The sequence below is a fragment of the Stegostoma tigrinum genome, chromosome 37, assembly GCF_030684315.1.
Source record: "Stegostoma tigrinum isolate sSteTig4 chromosome 37, sSteTig4.hap1, whole genome shotgun sequence".
Taxonomy (NCBI): Eukaryota; Metazoa; Chordata; class Chondrichthyes; order Orectolobiformes; family Stegostomatidae; genus Stegostoma; species Stegostoma tigrinum.
Window position 1 is genome coordinate 14,266,195 of NC_081390.1, and position 13,990 is coordinate 14,280,184.

A 13,990-nucleotide genomic window follows, 5' to 3' on the forward strand; every position below is an offset into this window, starting at 1 on the left:
TGGGATGTTACTGTATTGGAACAGTTCCTGTTTAGTAGTTAAATAATCCATTATTTTGATAAGTTTTCCAATTGAGTTAAAGTTATACCAATTCTTCTCTTTGTTCATATTTCAACTGTGGAAAGAATAAATCGATGCTTTGCTTAGAGCTGAGTAGTGTGACCAATCGAAATATATCTGGAACACAGAACCTTACACTTGCCTTTTTCTAAGATAAAAGTTAGAGTCTAGGCTATCTCCTTGATATATTTTCAGGGGGTTTGGTCTGATCCATAACAACTCCGCCATTCAATCATGGCTAACATGTTTCTCGACCCCATACTAATCAAGAATCAATATATCCATGTCTTAAAGATACTGAATGACTAGGTCTCCATAACCTTCTGTGGTAAAGACTTCCATAGATACACTACCCTCTAACTGAAGGAGGTCCTTATCTCAGTTCAAAAGGGTCATCTGTTCACTTTTTCAAGCTGTACCCTCAGTTTCTTGTGGAAACATCTTCTCCACATCCGCACTAACCAGGCCTCTGTATTCTGTAAGTTTCAATGAGATTCCTCAACCCCAGATCCTTCTGAACTCCTTTTGAGTATGGACCAGAGTCCTCAACCACTCCTCATATGACAAAACCCTTCATCACCAGCAACATTCTTGCAAATCTCCTCTGGACCCTCTTCGATGTCATCCTTACTTGAATACAGGGCTCAAAAGTGTTTACGCTGTATACAGTCTATTCAGACCCTTATATAGCCTCAGCAGTACATCCCTGCTTTTGAATTCTAGCTTCCTTGAAATTTAATACTACACCACATTTCTCTTCCTAACTGCTAGCTGAACCTGCATGTTCATCTCAAGAGAATCCTGAACTAGGACTCCTGAGTCCCTTTTGTGTTTCAGGCTTCCAAAGCCTTTCGCCATTTAGAAAATAGTCTAAATCTCTCTTCTCCCTATCAAGGTGCATTCCAATACGATCTATGAGCAGAATTAGGCCAATATGCCCATCAAGCCTGTTCATAGAATCATAGAATCCTTACAGTATGGAAACAGGCCCTTTTAGCCCAACAAGTCCAGACTGACCCTCTGAGGACCATCCCACCCAGACTCATTCCCCCACTCTTTTCCTGTAACCCTGCATTTCCTATGGCTAACACACCTAATCTGCACATCCCTGAACACTATGGGCAATTCAGCATGGCCAATCTACCTAGCCTGCATATAGTTGGACTGTGGGAGGAAATGAAGCACCTGGTTGAAACCCACGCAGACACAGGGAGAATGTGCAAACTCCATACAGACACTTGCCCGAGGGTGGAATCAAACTCTCATTTCTGGCGCTGTGAGGCAGTAGTGCTAACCACCGTGCCGCAAACTTTCCCACGTTGTAGTGTGTCTGCTACTTCTTTGTCCACTCTCCTGGACTGTCCAAATATTTCTGCAGTCTTCTCACTTCCTCAAAATTTGTATCATTTGCAAACTTAGCAACAATGCCCTCTGTTTCTTCATCCGGATGGTTAATGTATAACTTGAATAGTTGTGGCCCCAAAACTGACCACTGCAGACCTCCACTAGTCACTGACTGTGCATTCTGCCAGTCAGCTAATCCATGTCAACAACTTGCCCCTAACACCGTGGGCTGTTATGTTACTTAGCAGCCACCTGTGGAGCACCTGTGAAGACTTTCACCAATTCAAATAAATCATGTCCACTAGGCTGTCCTTTTGTACAACTTGCTCATTACCTTATCAAAGAATTCAAGCTTCCCCTTGACAAAGCCATGCTGACTCAGCACTATTTTAAAATGCACTTCCAAGTATTCTGCAATCTCTTTCTTACTAATGCAGTCTTGCCAATGACTGAAGTCGGGCTAAATGGCCTATAATTTCTTGTCTTTTGTCTCCCTCATTTATTAAACATGTTACATTAGCTATTTTCCAATCCCTCCTTGACTCCAGTAATTCCTGAAAGATCACAAACAATGGCTCCATAATCATCTCAGCTTTTTCCTTTACAACCTTTTTGGGTATAGTCCATCCAGAGTGGGTGATCTGTTCACCTTCAGACCTTTTTTAGCTTATATAGCACCTTTTTCTCAGTGGTCACCACACTAGCCTCTGGCTCCTGACTGTGTTGAAGTTTTGAGGTCTTTCAATGTGAAGACTGATATGAGGTACTTCTACAGATCCTCCACCATTTCTTTCTTCCAGTTACAATATATTCCAATATAGCCTTTTTTAAACCATAGTCCAATGTCTACTCTTGCCTCTTTTACTTTGGAAGAGCTTTTTAGACATATATTACCAATCATCTTCTCTGTTACTAGCTAGCTTTCCCCATTTCATCATCTTCCCCAACACACAGACTTCCCACTAATCTTCATCGCATTGTATTCTTTCTCTTCTGCTTTTAAGCGGTCCCTGACTTCGCTTGTCAACCATGGTTGCCTCATCCTCCCCAAAGTTTGTTTCTGCTTCCTTGAGATAAATTTCTGCTGTGCTTTCTGAATACCTCTAGAAACTGCTGCCATTGCTGCTGTACCATGTTCCCTGCTAAGCTCCCCTTCTAATCAACTCCGGCCAGCTCCTTCCTTTCATACATGTAGTTACCTTTACTCAATTGCAATACTATTGCATTTGATTCAGCTTCACCCTCTCATACTGCGGGATGAATTCTAGCATATTATGGTTGCCGTAAGCTGCTCCAAAACAACCATCTACGAGACATTTCTTAAATTCCTTTTCACTAGATGGGAGGTATAACACGCTGTGAGAGCTGAAGGAATGTAAGTTATTGATGCAATTATTGAATGGGAAGCATGTATGTTAAATGCTTCACTCTAATTGTACCTGTGGAATTGGGCATGGTTGTGTGCATTTTCAAGCAGTTTAAATTTCTGAAATGTTTTCACTTTTTTCTGTCTTTTAGGACCCAGCCAGTGAATCACAGCCTTTATTCCCATTGTTTCTAAAGATTCCTTTTGTGGCTGATATTTCCTTGCAAACTCTATGTAAAAGGGAATTTGTACAAAGTAATAAGAAATTATATTTCTAAAATGTTACATTGGCACCATTCTTCCAAAATTCAATCTGTGTTCATAACAAAGCAATTTCCAAAAGCATGATTGTGTTTCATCTTTGAAGTGATATGTGGAATGGCATGCTCCAAAGGAACAATCTTTTACCTTGTGTATTGCATCAGAGATTAGATGAGCACTCCATTTTCCCATCCATTTCAAAAGTCAGTAAAGATGTGATCAGACAAATTAATCTGTCTGAAAAAATGTTGTGTTTCTGTAATTAAATGATAATTGAGATTTACCAGCAGTTTGAGCTTAATCAACTGTTTCAACAATTTAAAAAGATCTTCAATTTTGAACCACATGTTTGATGCAGCTTCCAATTTTACAAATAGGAATGTGAAGTTAAAAATAAATAAAAATCTTGAATATGTAGTGCTAATGTGGCTATTTATAGCTTTGATGTTATTTTCTAATTCTTTGGGACTAATTTTTTTTAAAATTCCATTTCTTGCATTAAAAATCAGTTCCCCAACAATGGTACTGTAAATATTTTTGTAAAACATTCTGCTGATTCCTGTTGAAAGCAATGTTTTCTGATTTTCATTCTTCCAATTAAAATAATGGATGAGGCTATGCTATTAAGTCATATGAATATTAATTTTTAGTGGGTTTTCAACTGAATTAAATCCACAGCAAATATCTGTTGTGAAAGTTTTAGTATGATTTCATCCTTTTTCAACTTCATGTTTTCATCATGTGTTTTATACAGGTGTCTTATATTGGTCAAGACTGTGAAAGTATTCCAGAATTTCTTGGTAGGAAATACGGACACTTCACAAAGCGTCTCGATCTTAGTTTCAATCTACTACGGTAAGGTCGTAGTCCATAAGCATCTCAGCTCCACATATATCTATGGAGTAAAAGCAGCACCATCTAAATTCAACACACATCTTACACTATGAATTTTGTTGCTTTATATGATCTACTATTTGTGATGTGAAGTTAAGAGCAATGAATATGTCATACATGTCAATTTTCTTGCAGATTTTTCTTCTAGCTTAATGTAATACACACCTGTGCATATTTTCTACTTTGGATCATTTAAATGTTTGTGTTTGGAATACCAGCTTAATTAGAAGGCATTTGTAATTGGAACACTGAGAATAACCCATTAATTGTTATCCCTCGATCATTACCTAAAAGTAAAAGTCGTAATGCAAAACTTGAAATAAACACATTTGTTCTGATGACCTGAAAACTTGAGATGACCTTGAAATGCGAACTTAGGGCGAAAGAACATTGAAGTCATGTTTATCAACATATTTGACTTTCATTCACGTAACACAGCACACACAACACCCCGCTTATACTGAATATAATGCAGCTAAACCAGTGTTTCCTGGAGGTCACTTAGACAATCCATCAAGTCTGTTATCAATTTCTAGGGGTCAGGCAGAGCTTGAATTCTCTTTTCCAGCTCTGCAGATTGGCCACTGGATTTCCTGCCTCCTCTCTCTTACCGAGATGACAGCCTGCTCGTTTATGCTGGAAGTTTCTATTCCTAGAAGGCTGAACCAGCATCAGGTTGGTGCTAGCCTTTCATTGCTCATGAATGAATGGGACAACTTCAAAATTGTCTCTACTATGTGCGTAGTAGAATTGTTTTAAGTCTTTTTATCTGGAAACCTTTAATATAACCTTAATGTGTGTGAATACAAGTATCTATAAATGAGTTAGAATTTGGTTGTATTGTCACCTAGCCTCAAGTATACATGAGTAGTGTGAAAAGTGTACAAGTTTGCCATTCCTAGTGCCATCTTACCTGCAAAGGCAGCTAGGTTCAAAATCTTAGATACAAAGTAGAAAAATAAAGAAATAAGTTTAAAGTTCAACATTATAGTTTTTCTCAGCATAAAGTAAGAAAATACAGAAATAAAGTTCAGTGTTACAGTCTTTCTTTAGCCATGGACCTGCAGATACTCCATGCTGAGCTTTCCCATGAGGGCTTGATTTCTCCCCTGCACTGGATTTGTTCTCTCCCCTGCATTGGTATTCCTGTTAAACTTTTGACTTCTTAGTAGCCAAAAAGTAAATCTCTTACTGTTTGTTTACAAATAAATGTTTAGCTGTATGTTGCTACCTAATGATTAGTATTTTGTGTATAGTTTTGGCTGCCCTACTTGAGGAACTTGCATTGGAAGCAAATTAGAAAATTCCAGGACTGAGTCCTGGAATGACTAGGGTGTCTTAAGAAAAATTGAGCAGTTGAAGCCCATTGGAGTTTAGAATGTAGAGGAAATCTTTTTGAAATGTACAATGGTCTAATGGGGACTTGACAGGATGAATACTGAGATGAGTTTCTTGTCGGATCTAGTTCTGGGGTACTGTTTAAAAGTAAGAGGTCTCCCATTTCAGATGGAGATGAACATGAATTTCCTGTGTTTGTGATTCAATTGAATTTTCTATCTCAATGGTGTTCACCTGAGTCATTAAATATAAAGAATGAATTTGAACAGATTTATGATTGATTAAGGTAGTTGAGGGTTATGGACAGCACGCAAATCAGTGCAGCTAATATTACAGTCAGATCAAATATGATCTTATTGAATGGTGGAGCAGGCTGGAGGGCTAAGTGACCTACTACTGCTTCTATTACTTATGTATCTCTGTCAGCTATTTTAGTGAAGGAAGTAATTTGCTTTAACGAAACAGAGGAATGACACACACCAACATTCGTCGACTAATGTTGGCATCAGTCATTTCTAGGATCATGTGCTATATTTTTCAAAATTTAAAAATACTGAGCAGCAGCTCGTTCTTGTAAAAGAAACGCAATTATTTCCATGTGACAGTAAATTCCAGATGCTCTTTAAATCATGTAAGATTTGTCCGTTGTGATTCTTCCACATTTGAAAAAGAATGTGGGTAGTTCATTATTGGTGAGACTCAATCTATTTCATAGTTCAAATTACATTGGCTTACTTCCAGGGCCAGATTACAGGGCCCAGTAGATGTAGAATGTTCAAAAGTTTTAATCAATAGTATACAACAACACACAAAGTTGCAAATTTTATATTGCACAATGAACATGTGTTATTTTGCTCATGAGAATGTGTAGCAAAATGTATATGTTCCTGTAATGTAATTTAACTTGGAATATATCCTTTGGAAATTCCAAGAAATTCAATAGGCTGCAGCGTGGATGGAATATTTCCAAAACACAAGTACAGCAATGAGAATCCTAGAAGTGTACTTTTGAAAACCTACATAGGGCAAATCTTTCAGGTAGTGATTGTTTTATTTATTTGTTTGTATTCATTGCTGGTAAATGTCTGGCTCCATTTGTGCCTGTGTAACATGCTATTGAGAAAAGTCAAAGTTTCCTCCGTAACTTGAAAAATAGTATTATATGTTCAAAATTCAGAGGTGTGTCATGGAAACGAGCATAGTGCATAAAGTATAACACCAATTTAACAGTAACAACATTTCCAATTCATAACTGGGGTAGCACGGTGGCTCAGTGGTTAGCGCTGCTGCCTCTCAGCACCAGAGACCCAGGTTCAATTCCACCCTCGGCAACTGTGTGTGTGGAGTTTGCACGTTGTTCCTGTTCCTGTGTCTGCGTGGGTTTCCACTGGGTGCTCTGGTTTCCTCCCACAGTCCAAAGATATGCAGGGTATGTGGATTGGCCATGTTAAAATCACTCAGTGTCCAGGGATATTTAGGTTAGGTGGCTTAGACATGGGGAAATGCACGAGTCGGGGAATGAGTCAGGGTGGGATGCTGTTTGGAGAGGTGGTGTGGGCTTGTTGGGCCAAATGGTCTGTTTCCACACTCTAGGAATTCTTTGATTTCTATGATAACTGAAACTCACTTTTTAAAAAAAATCTATATTCACTTGTTAAAATTTATATTCACTTTTAAAAAAATCTATATTCACTTTTTAAAAAAAATCTATACCCCTGAGAGGCTAAATTTGGCAAGATTTGGGACTGGTAAGTATGTGAAGCTATTGCTAATGTTTAGTTGGATGCATTGCCAGTCTCTCCATTGTGAACTTCAGTAATTCTGCAGGAGGAGCTATACTACTTCCTTAAGGGTTTTTAAAAAATCTTGAATGGTTATTTGGACCAGTCATTTAGTGGAATGGTAGTGTGGGACTTGGTTAAATATATGACCTATAAGCAGGTCAAGTAACAGCTGAAAATGGACCAGTTAAGTGGCTTTCCTTCCTTCATAAGTAACTTGACTATTATGGCAACTATCCAAGTCATTTTTAAACTACAGTTTGTTGATGTCTTTGATCACTTCATCTGTTCATTCTTCATTTGGGAAGCCTTGCATATGAAGCATGGTGGGATGCTAGGCAATGCTATCAGTGCTACCACAAAATGAACTAGAATCCAAGCATGTAGGATGTCAGATGTTCTCTCTTACTCCCTATTAAATAATGTCTCTGAATAAATAATTAGTTACCTGAGTGCCAATCTGATTTTATTGCAAAATGCTGTACAGTGTTATTCATGAGCAGAAAACTACCATTTTGTGGAAATCTGTGTTAAATAATTGTGTCATTAGCTATGTAAGTTCCCAATCATTGTCACAAAGGTAATTTTATCTTGTCCATTTCCCTAAGGTCTGTTCTTTTGCTGTGGACAGTTAAATGACCTTTGGGTGCAAAGTTTCCCAATAATGCCAACATCTCTGACAAGATTGTAGAATACTTTTTCAAGATCGCCAGAGTTGTACATTTGATTATAGCCTTGGGTTGAATTGCATTCCACGCCATGCAATTGGTGAACCCTTGAAATTAAACTGGCTACAATGCTGGAATAAACATTTGCACCATCTTTGAAGATCTAGGATTGATTGTATTCTAGTCATCCATAGGAGCTTATGATTAGTTTTGAAGTTATTTTGCGATGATTATATTATTGAATGTTCTCTTGAGGGGTGCTTCATCCATTGTGCAACTTCTGACAGACATACAGATCATGCAATCTAAAAATGGCTAAAATGTTACTTATTTTTCCCTAAAATCTTAAAAGATAATTTAACTATGAAGGAATGCATTTCAAAATTGTTTAGACAGTCTTAAATTTCACGAGTACCTGAAACTTATTGCTGAATTTTTCATTGTTTTGAAAAAGTGCACATTTTTAACTTCACCTTAAGTTCAAAATTTATTGGTTGCAGTATGCAATTGGCATGAGTCGGTCAGACTCTTGCTGTTTAACTACACCTTAAAGGCAAATGATTAAAAAATTACAAATATTTCCATTAACTTTTAGCCTTAGAGTTTTTTTTTGTTTATAGTGTCGCATGCATTAGCAGCCAAGTCAAATAAAGTTGTTATGGACTAGAAACCTTTTTTATGGTGCATTTAGTTGATTTGCAGATTTTGGCCTTTTATTACTTCGAGAACATCAAAGTTTCCCCTTCGTAAACCAAGGGGCTTTCTGCGGCTGCAGGTAAGGGCTTGCTCAATAAATGTGACACCTTAATGTAGAACAAACAGGGGGGGGAAAAAACGACATTTTTTGTCAAGACAAGAAAATCCATCTTGTAGCAGTTGACAAGGTGATGCCATTTCAGTTCAGACACTAGTAAACTTGATCTGACAAGTAAGGAGGAGAGATGATGGTTGTAAGGTGCTTTTGTTTCGAAGTTTTTTTTGACATGTCAGGTTTCAGCGAAGCCCTGAATGGTCGCCTTTGTCAAGTGAAAATTGTAGTCTGAAGCAGTTATCTCTGTTAAACTTCTGAATGCTGTAGTTTAATTGATTCACTTAGGGTATGATTCTGTCACATTTTAATAATTATCAAAATCTTTTCTGAGATAACTCTAGTCTGCCATGTTAATTTTTTGATAAGCACACATTTAATACCCTTAATGAACCAGTGGGTTTGAAAGTAATATTGCATGAAATTGTCTGTCCTTTCATTTTGCTAAAGGTACATCAACAAGCTCTCAGAATACATGTAATAGCCTAGTCTTGTAAAATTTAGGACCATTTGTATGGTAATGCAAGCCAGGCTGTTATATTGGAATGTATTAGCATGTTGATTAAAAGTTTGAAATATCTAAAATTGGAATTGGATTTTATTGCCACATGTACTCAAGTTCAGTCATTCAGGAGAAAAATGAAAAGTGTACAATATCACTATTCTACAGCACCGTCTTAAAATACAAAATACAAAACCAGAATTAAAAGAAAACCAAGAGAGGAAGTAAAAGAAACAGAGCCAAAAGGAAAAGAAAAACATCCAGATCTTAAAGTCCTTATCCAAATGAAAAGGAAATCTAATTTGTTTAAGATTCTAGGATGGCTCGCATTTCTTAAGCAATCTTTTGACAATCTTTCAGACTATTTAGCCAATACTTCAAACTGCTTTTTAAGTACCACAAGGCAAATAAATATTTTATTTATCAATTTGTTCCCAAAATGAATGTTTTCCGAAAAGCTATCAACTGGACAAGTACCCAATCCCTAACTAATCAGATGCTCATCAGTATCTAAGTGAAATTAGAACAAAAAAAGTGTTCAGATTTATTTAAGGATTTCATTCTAAAATCAACAAGGCCATAAAAATATTTTGTACAATATATAAATAAATCTCAACATAACCTAGTACTGCTATTTTCTATCCCACAGTAGATTTCAGTGTTCGAGGGTACTGAGAAGTTTAATAGGAGTGTTGATCGGGGTGGTGAACCAGGATGGCTTGTCTTGTCTGAGTCTAAACACTCCTCTGAATGCTATACCTTTTTACAGAGGTTATATGACAACTCCCATTTTGATGTTAGCTTTCCTGTCTAAATGTTACACGTTTATCTTGGCTAAATGAGAGAATAATTGAGAGTTTTAGGCACCCTATTACAAGAATGTTATGGGTCATTCTGTCTCAGTCCTATTTCTTCATGACATGCTTCAAATGACTTAATTTGTACAAGGCACTCTCCTATTGTCTTTATCTTTCACACTAAAGCAGGCTCTACCTAGCCTCTGGAAGTTTCATCCATCTTGAATCTTAGCTTTGTGATTGTTCAGCTGGTTTCTGCTAAAGCACTAGGATAAATGCATATGGGCATGGTGTTGTACTTTTCTTCAATGTAGTCATTACATAAATCTAAAGGTCTGTATGTTGAGATTATGATCAACATTCGCCTTTTGCCTGGAATAGATTTTGACCACCTATGCCACATTGAGGAAGCTTAGCAGTTTCAGTGCAGGGAGTTAGAACACAATCATCATAAGGACTCAAGAATATAGGATCTACTACAGCTCAAAAGGAAGCATTACACAAAGCGTAACAAACAAAACTCACAACGGTGCTCATTACAATCAAGAAGCACATTTTGCTACATTTATTGCATGTTTCAGCATCTTCTAGGTTCTCAAGTGCTTGCAACCAGTTTTTTTGTTTTGTGGATAACTGTCCCTGCTTTTTGGCACCAATATATTCACCATTTTTTTTTGTCTGTTTCTTTCTGCTATCCTTTCTTCCAACTTTATTCCTTGTATCTTTTAGGTCCTGGCCTCAATTTTGTCAGTACAGTGACTGCACAGTGATGTTGTGTTTACTTGTGAAGGATGATATCGGACCTATGGGTGCATGTGTCAAAAATTGAGAACAAATTAGCTTATACTGTAATGACTGAACTTGCAGCATTTCTTAGTATGAATCAAACTGAGGGGAGTGGTTCGCGATCTAATCAAGGACTTCTCCAGGTTTACGAGCTGTGCAGAATGATGCAAATGGGTTTTATCTTTACGCCTGTTATTTTTCTGTTTGTGAGTGCAATAAGTGCTGACACTAAATTATATTCCTATTATTGAAATCCATCAATTACAATCAAGCATGTAATGTAGACAGTTAATTATCTTGTTTCTTTCAATGTTAAATAATTTTTTAGGGTCAGTATTAGAAAGTCTATTATTATATGTATTCTCTAATTATATTGGCATGGCTGTAGACCAGTTACAGTTTTAGGACACTTTTTTCCAGAAACTGCTTGTGGGCCTTATTGCCAGATCAGTAATAATGTTAAATTGTCCACTTTAGTACCCCAGACATTGAATTCACTGGTTGAATAAAAAAAGCAGAATTTTTAATTTGTTGCTTGAGCTGTGTGGAAATGAGTTGCCCCAAAAGTACAGTCACACGATCCGGAATTTCACTAATTGAGTTTTGTATTAAGTTCTCAATTTAATAAAAATGTAACTAAATATGAGTAAAGTTAAAGTATTACTGCACTGCATCAGCTAGGTTGAAAGCTTTACAGATAACACACAAACGGTGTGATTACGCTTTAGTTTAAGCAAGTACCAGGAGAGAGGAAGTAGGTGACTAGAAGTTGTGAAGGATCAGGCAGATAGATTCCAGTGTGGTATGTTGCCTCCCAGGTCTCAGGATTAAGGATGTCTCTGGATACAGAGCATAGCCAGAGATAATGGTTCACATGGATACTATCAAAAGAAAAAATGGACTTGCAACCTTGCAGTCATAATTAAGGAAGCTAGGTAGGAAATTGGCAAGCAGGACCTTACAAATACTAATCTCGGAATTACTCCTGTAATCATTATGGTGAACAAAGTAAAGAACTGATGATGTAGAATGAAACACTTCAGATTCCTGAAATGTTGTACCAGTTCTGGGGAGATGGAACCTGGACAAGAACCAAAAGAACTGCGGATGCTGTAAATCAGGAACGCAAACAAAGTAGCTAAAAAAAGCTCAGCAGGTCTGGCAACATCTGTGGAGGAGAATAAAGGGAGTTAACGTTTCAAGTTCAGTGACCCTGAGGAAGGGTCACTGGACTCAAAACATTAACTTTTTGTTTTCTCCTCCACAGATGCTGCCAGACCTGCTGAGCTTTTCCAGCAACTCTGTTTTTGGAACCTGGACAAGTTGTATTCAAACAATTTATTTGCTGGTTGAATGGCTTGTGCTTCTGGTGCAGGTTTAAAATAACTTGTTAGGGTTGTGGGAACCAGAAGGTAGTATTAGAAATAAATACCAAGTTTGGGGAAAGCTGGAAAGTACTGGAACAAGAAATTGCAAGTTATCATGTGGGCTTAGCAAGTGAGATGGTAATGAAGTCCATAGCAGGGATATTGTGCATGTATGCAAATACATAGTGTGGTAAATAAGATAGATGAGTTGCAGGGGCAGATAGCTAGTTCAAAATAAAATGTTATGAAAATGGCGATCTGGCTCATAGAAGGTGAAGACTGGGTGTTAAGTATTCCTGGATACAGAATGCTTGCAAACGATTGGTAAAGAGGTAGGGAGTCAGATGATTTGAGAAGGGGTGACAGTGTGACCTAGAGGACCTGAAGACAGATACAAGTAAAAATCTGTAGATGGAGATCTGAAGTAAAAGTAAAAGGTTGAGATAAAAGTTCAGGTTTGGCAGCATCTGTGGAGATACAAATAAAGTTAAGGTTTCAAGTACAAATGACATGTTTAGAACTTGTTGGGTCATGGACAGAATCTTATTTCGCTGAGCTGAAGAACAAAAAATGTCACCTAATTTTTTTCCAGAAGTTTATAGATTTATTTAAAATATGATTATTTTAAACAGAAGATGGTGAAGTACAGTCAGTTGCTAAATATTGGCCAGGACATTGGAGAGATTTCTCCTGTTCAGTATGTAAGCCCATGGGATCTTTTTAAGCCCACCTGAACAAGCTGATAAAGCTTCAGTTTAATATTCCATATAATGGGACCTCTGGCAATGCAACAGTCTCTCTCAATTGCACTGAGGTGTCAACCTAAATTATAAGCTCAGGTCTCTAGAATGGGATCTGAAAGCACAGACTTCTGACTGGTACCACTGGGTTGGGGGGGTGGGGGGGGGGGGGGCGGAATCTGACACTTTGTAATGAGACAGAAATCAAAATGTTTTCATACATTTCTTCATCAACCCCACAATGATTTAGGACCATGCTGAGAAATGGACATCCAGGCCTTCCACTGAAAATATTAGAGTGCCTCTTATTAACCATATGCAGGTTGAGTCCAGTGACGTGTGTAAGACCTCTGATGCCACTTTTCTGAAAAATTGCAATACCTGCTGCGCAGAAGTGTTAACAATGCTACTAATTGCTGAAGTGAGGCTGATCAGAAACTGCAGAAGACTGAGTTTGTGTGACTAGTAAAAGCATTGTTCCAGCACACAAATCATCATGCCCATTGAGCATTTGGTTGTGGGCTTTTGCTGCCTGCTTGATAAAATGGTTCATTTGAAAAATGGCCCTGTAAAGTTCAGAGAAAATTGGGAAGGCTCATCAAATGTAGAGATGGCTGCTAATGGTATTATTATAGCTTTTCCTTTTGAAGCCTGAATGTATGTTGATCCCCCTGTCTTTGAAGACTAATATATCATATTTTAATCCCTCATTTAAAAATACATTGTCATAACACTGTGTCAAGTGAAGAGACTATTGTGAATAGGTAATTTGGATATGTGTGTAAGGGAGATTAATCTAGTGTGATCCATTGATAACTACAACAAGACTAATGTAAACCTTAAAGGTGTTTGCAGGGAACTTTTTTGGATGCTGTTTTTCTTGAGTTGAGTGGGATGTGAAGCTGCACCTAAAACTCTTCCATAGGAATATTGGAAAGGGAAGATTATTTATCCTGTTAATTCTGCCTGTCATCAATGAGATAATTGCTGACCTTTTGATCTAACTCTCTTTACCCATTCGTGCCTTAAATTTCTTATTATCTTTTGTTCAGTCTGTCACTTTCAGATTTGAAATTAATAATTGAGCTGGCATCGATTGTCATTTACAAATGAATATTCCAAACTTCAATCATCGTCTGCATGTAGGTGTATTTCCTGACTTCACTCCTGAAATATATGACAAATTTATATTCCCTGGTGGCCTTAACTCCATATCTCTCACAGTAGATACTGGGTTCAGACGTGTTATTTAAGTATGAAATACCTTAGATCAGTGTT

The 13,990-nt window shown here is 37.4% G+C and overlaps 1 protein-coding gene across 1 annotated transcript in view; it reads left to right on the forward strand.

Moving 5' to 3' along the window:
• lrmda (leucine rich melanocyte differentiation associated) overlaps positions 1–13,990 on the forward strand; it is an 830,431-nt gene that overhangs the window by 29,183 nt on the left and 787,258 nt on the right. Inside the window, exon 2 of the mRNA XM_059640299.1 lies at positions 3,786–3,886. Coding sequence (XP_059496282.1) covers positions 3,786–3,886 — 101 coding nt within the window. The remainder of the gene's footprint in view (positions 1–3,785; positions 3,887–13,990) is intronic.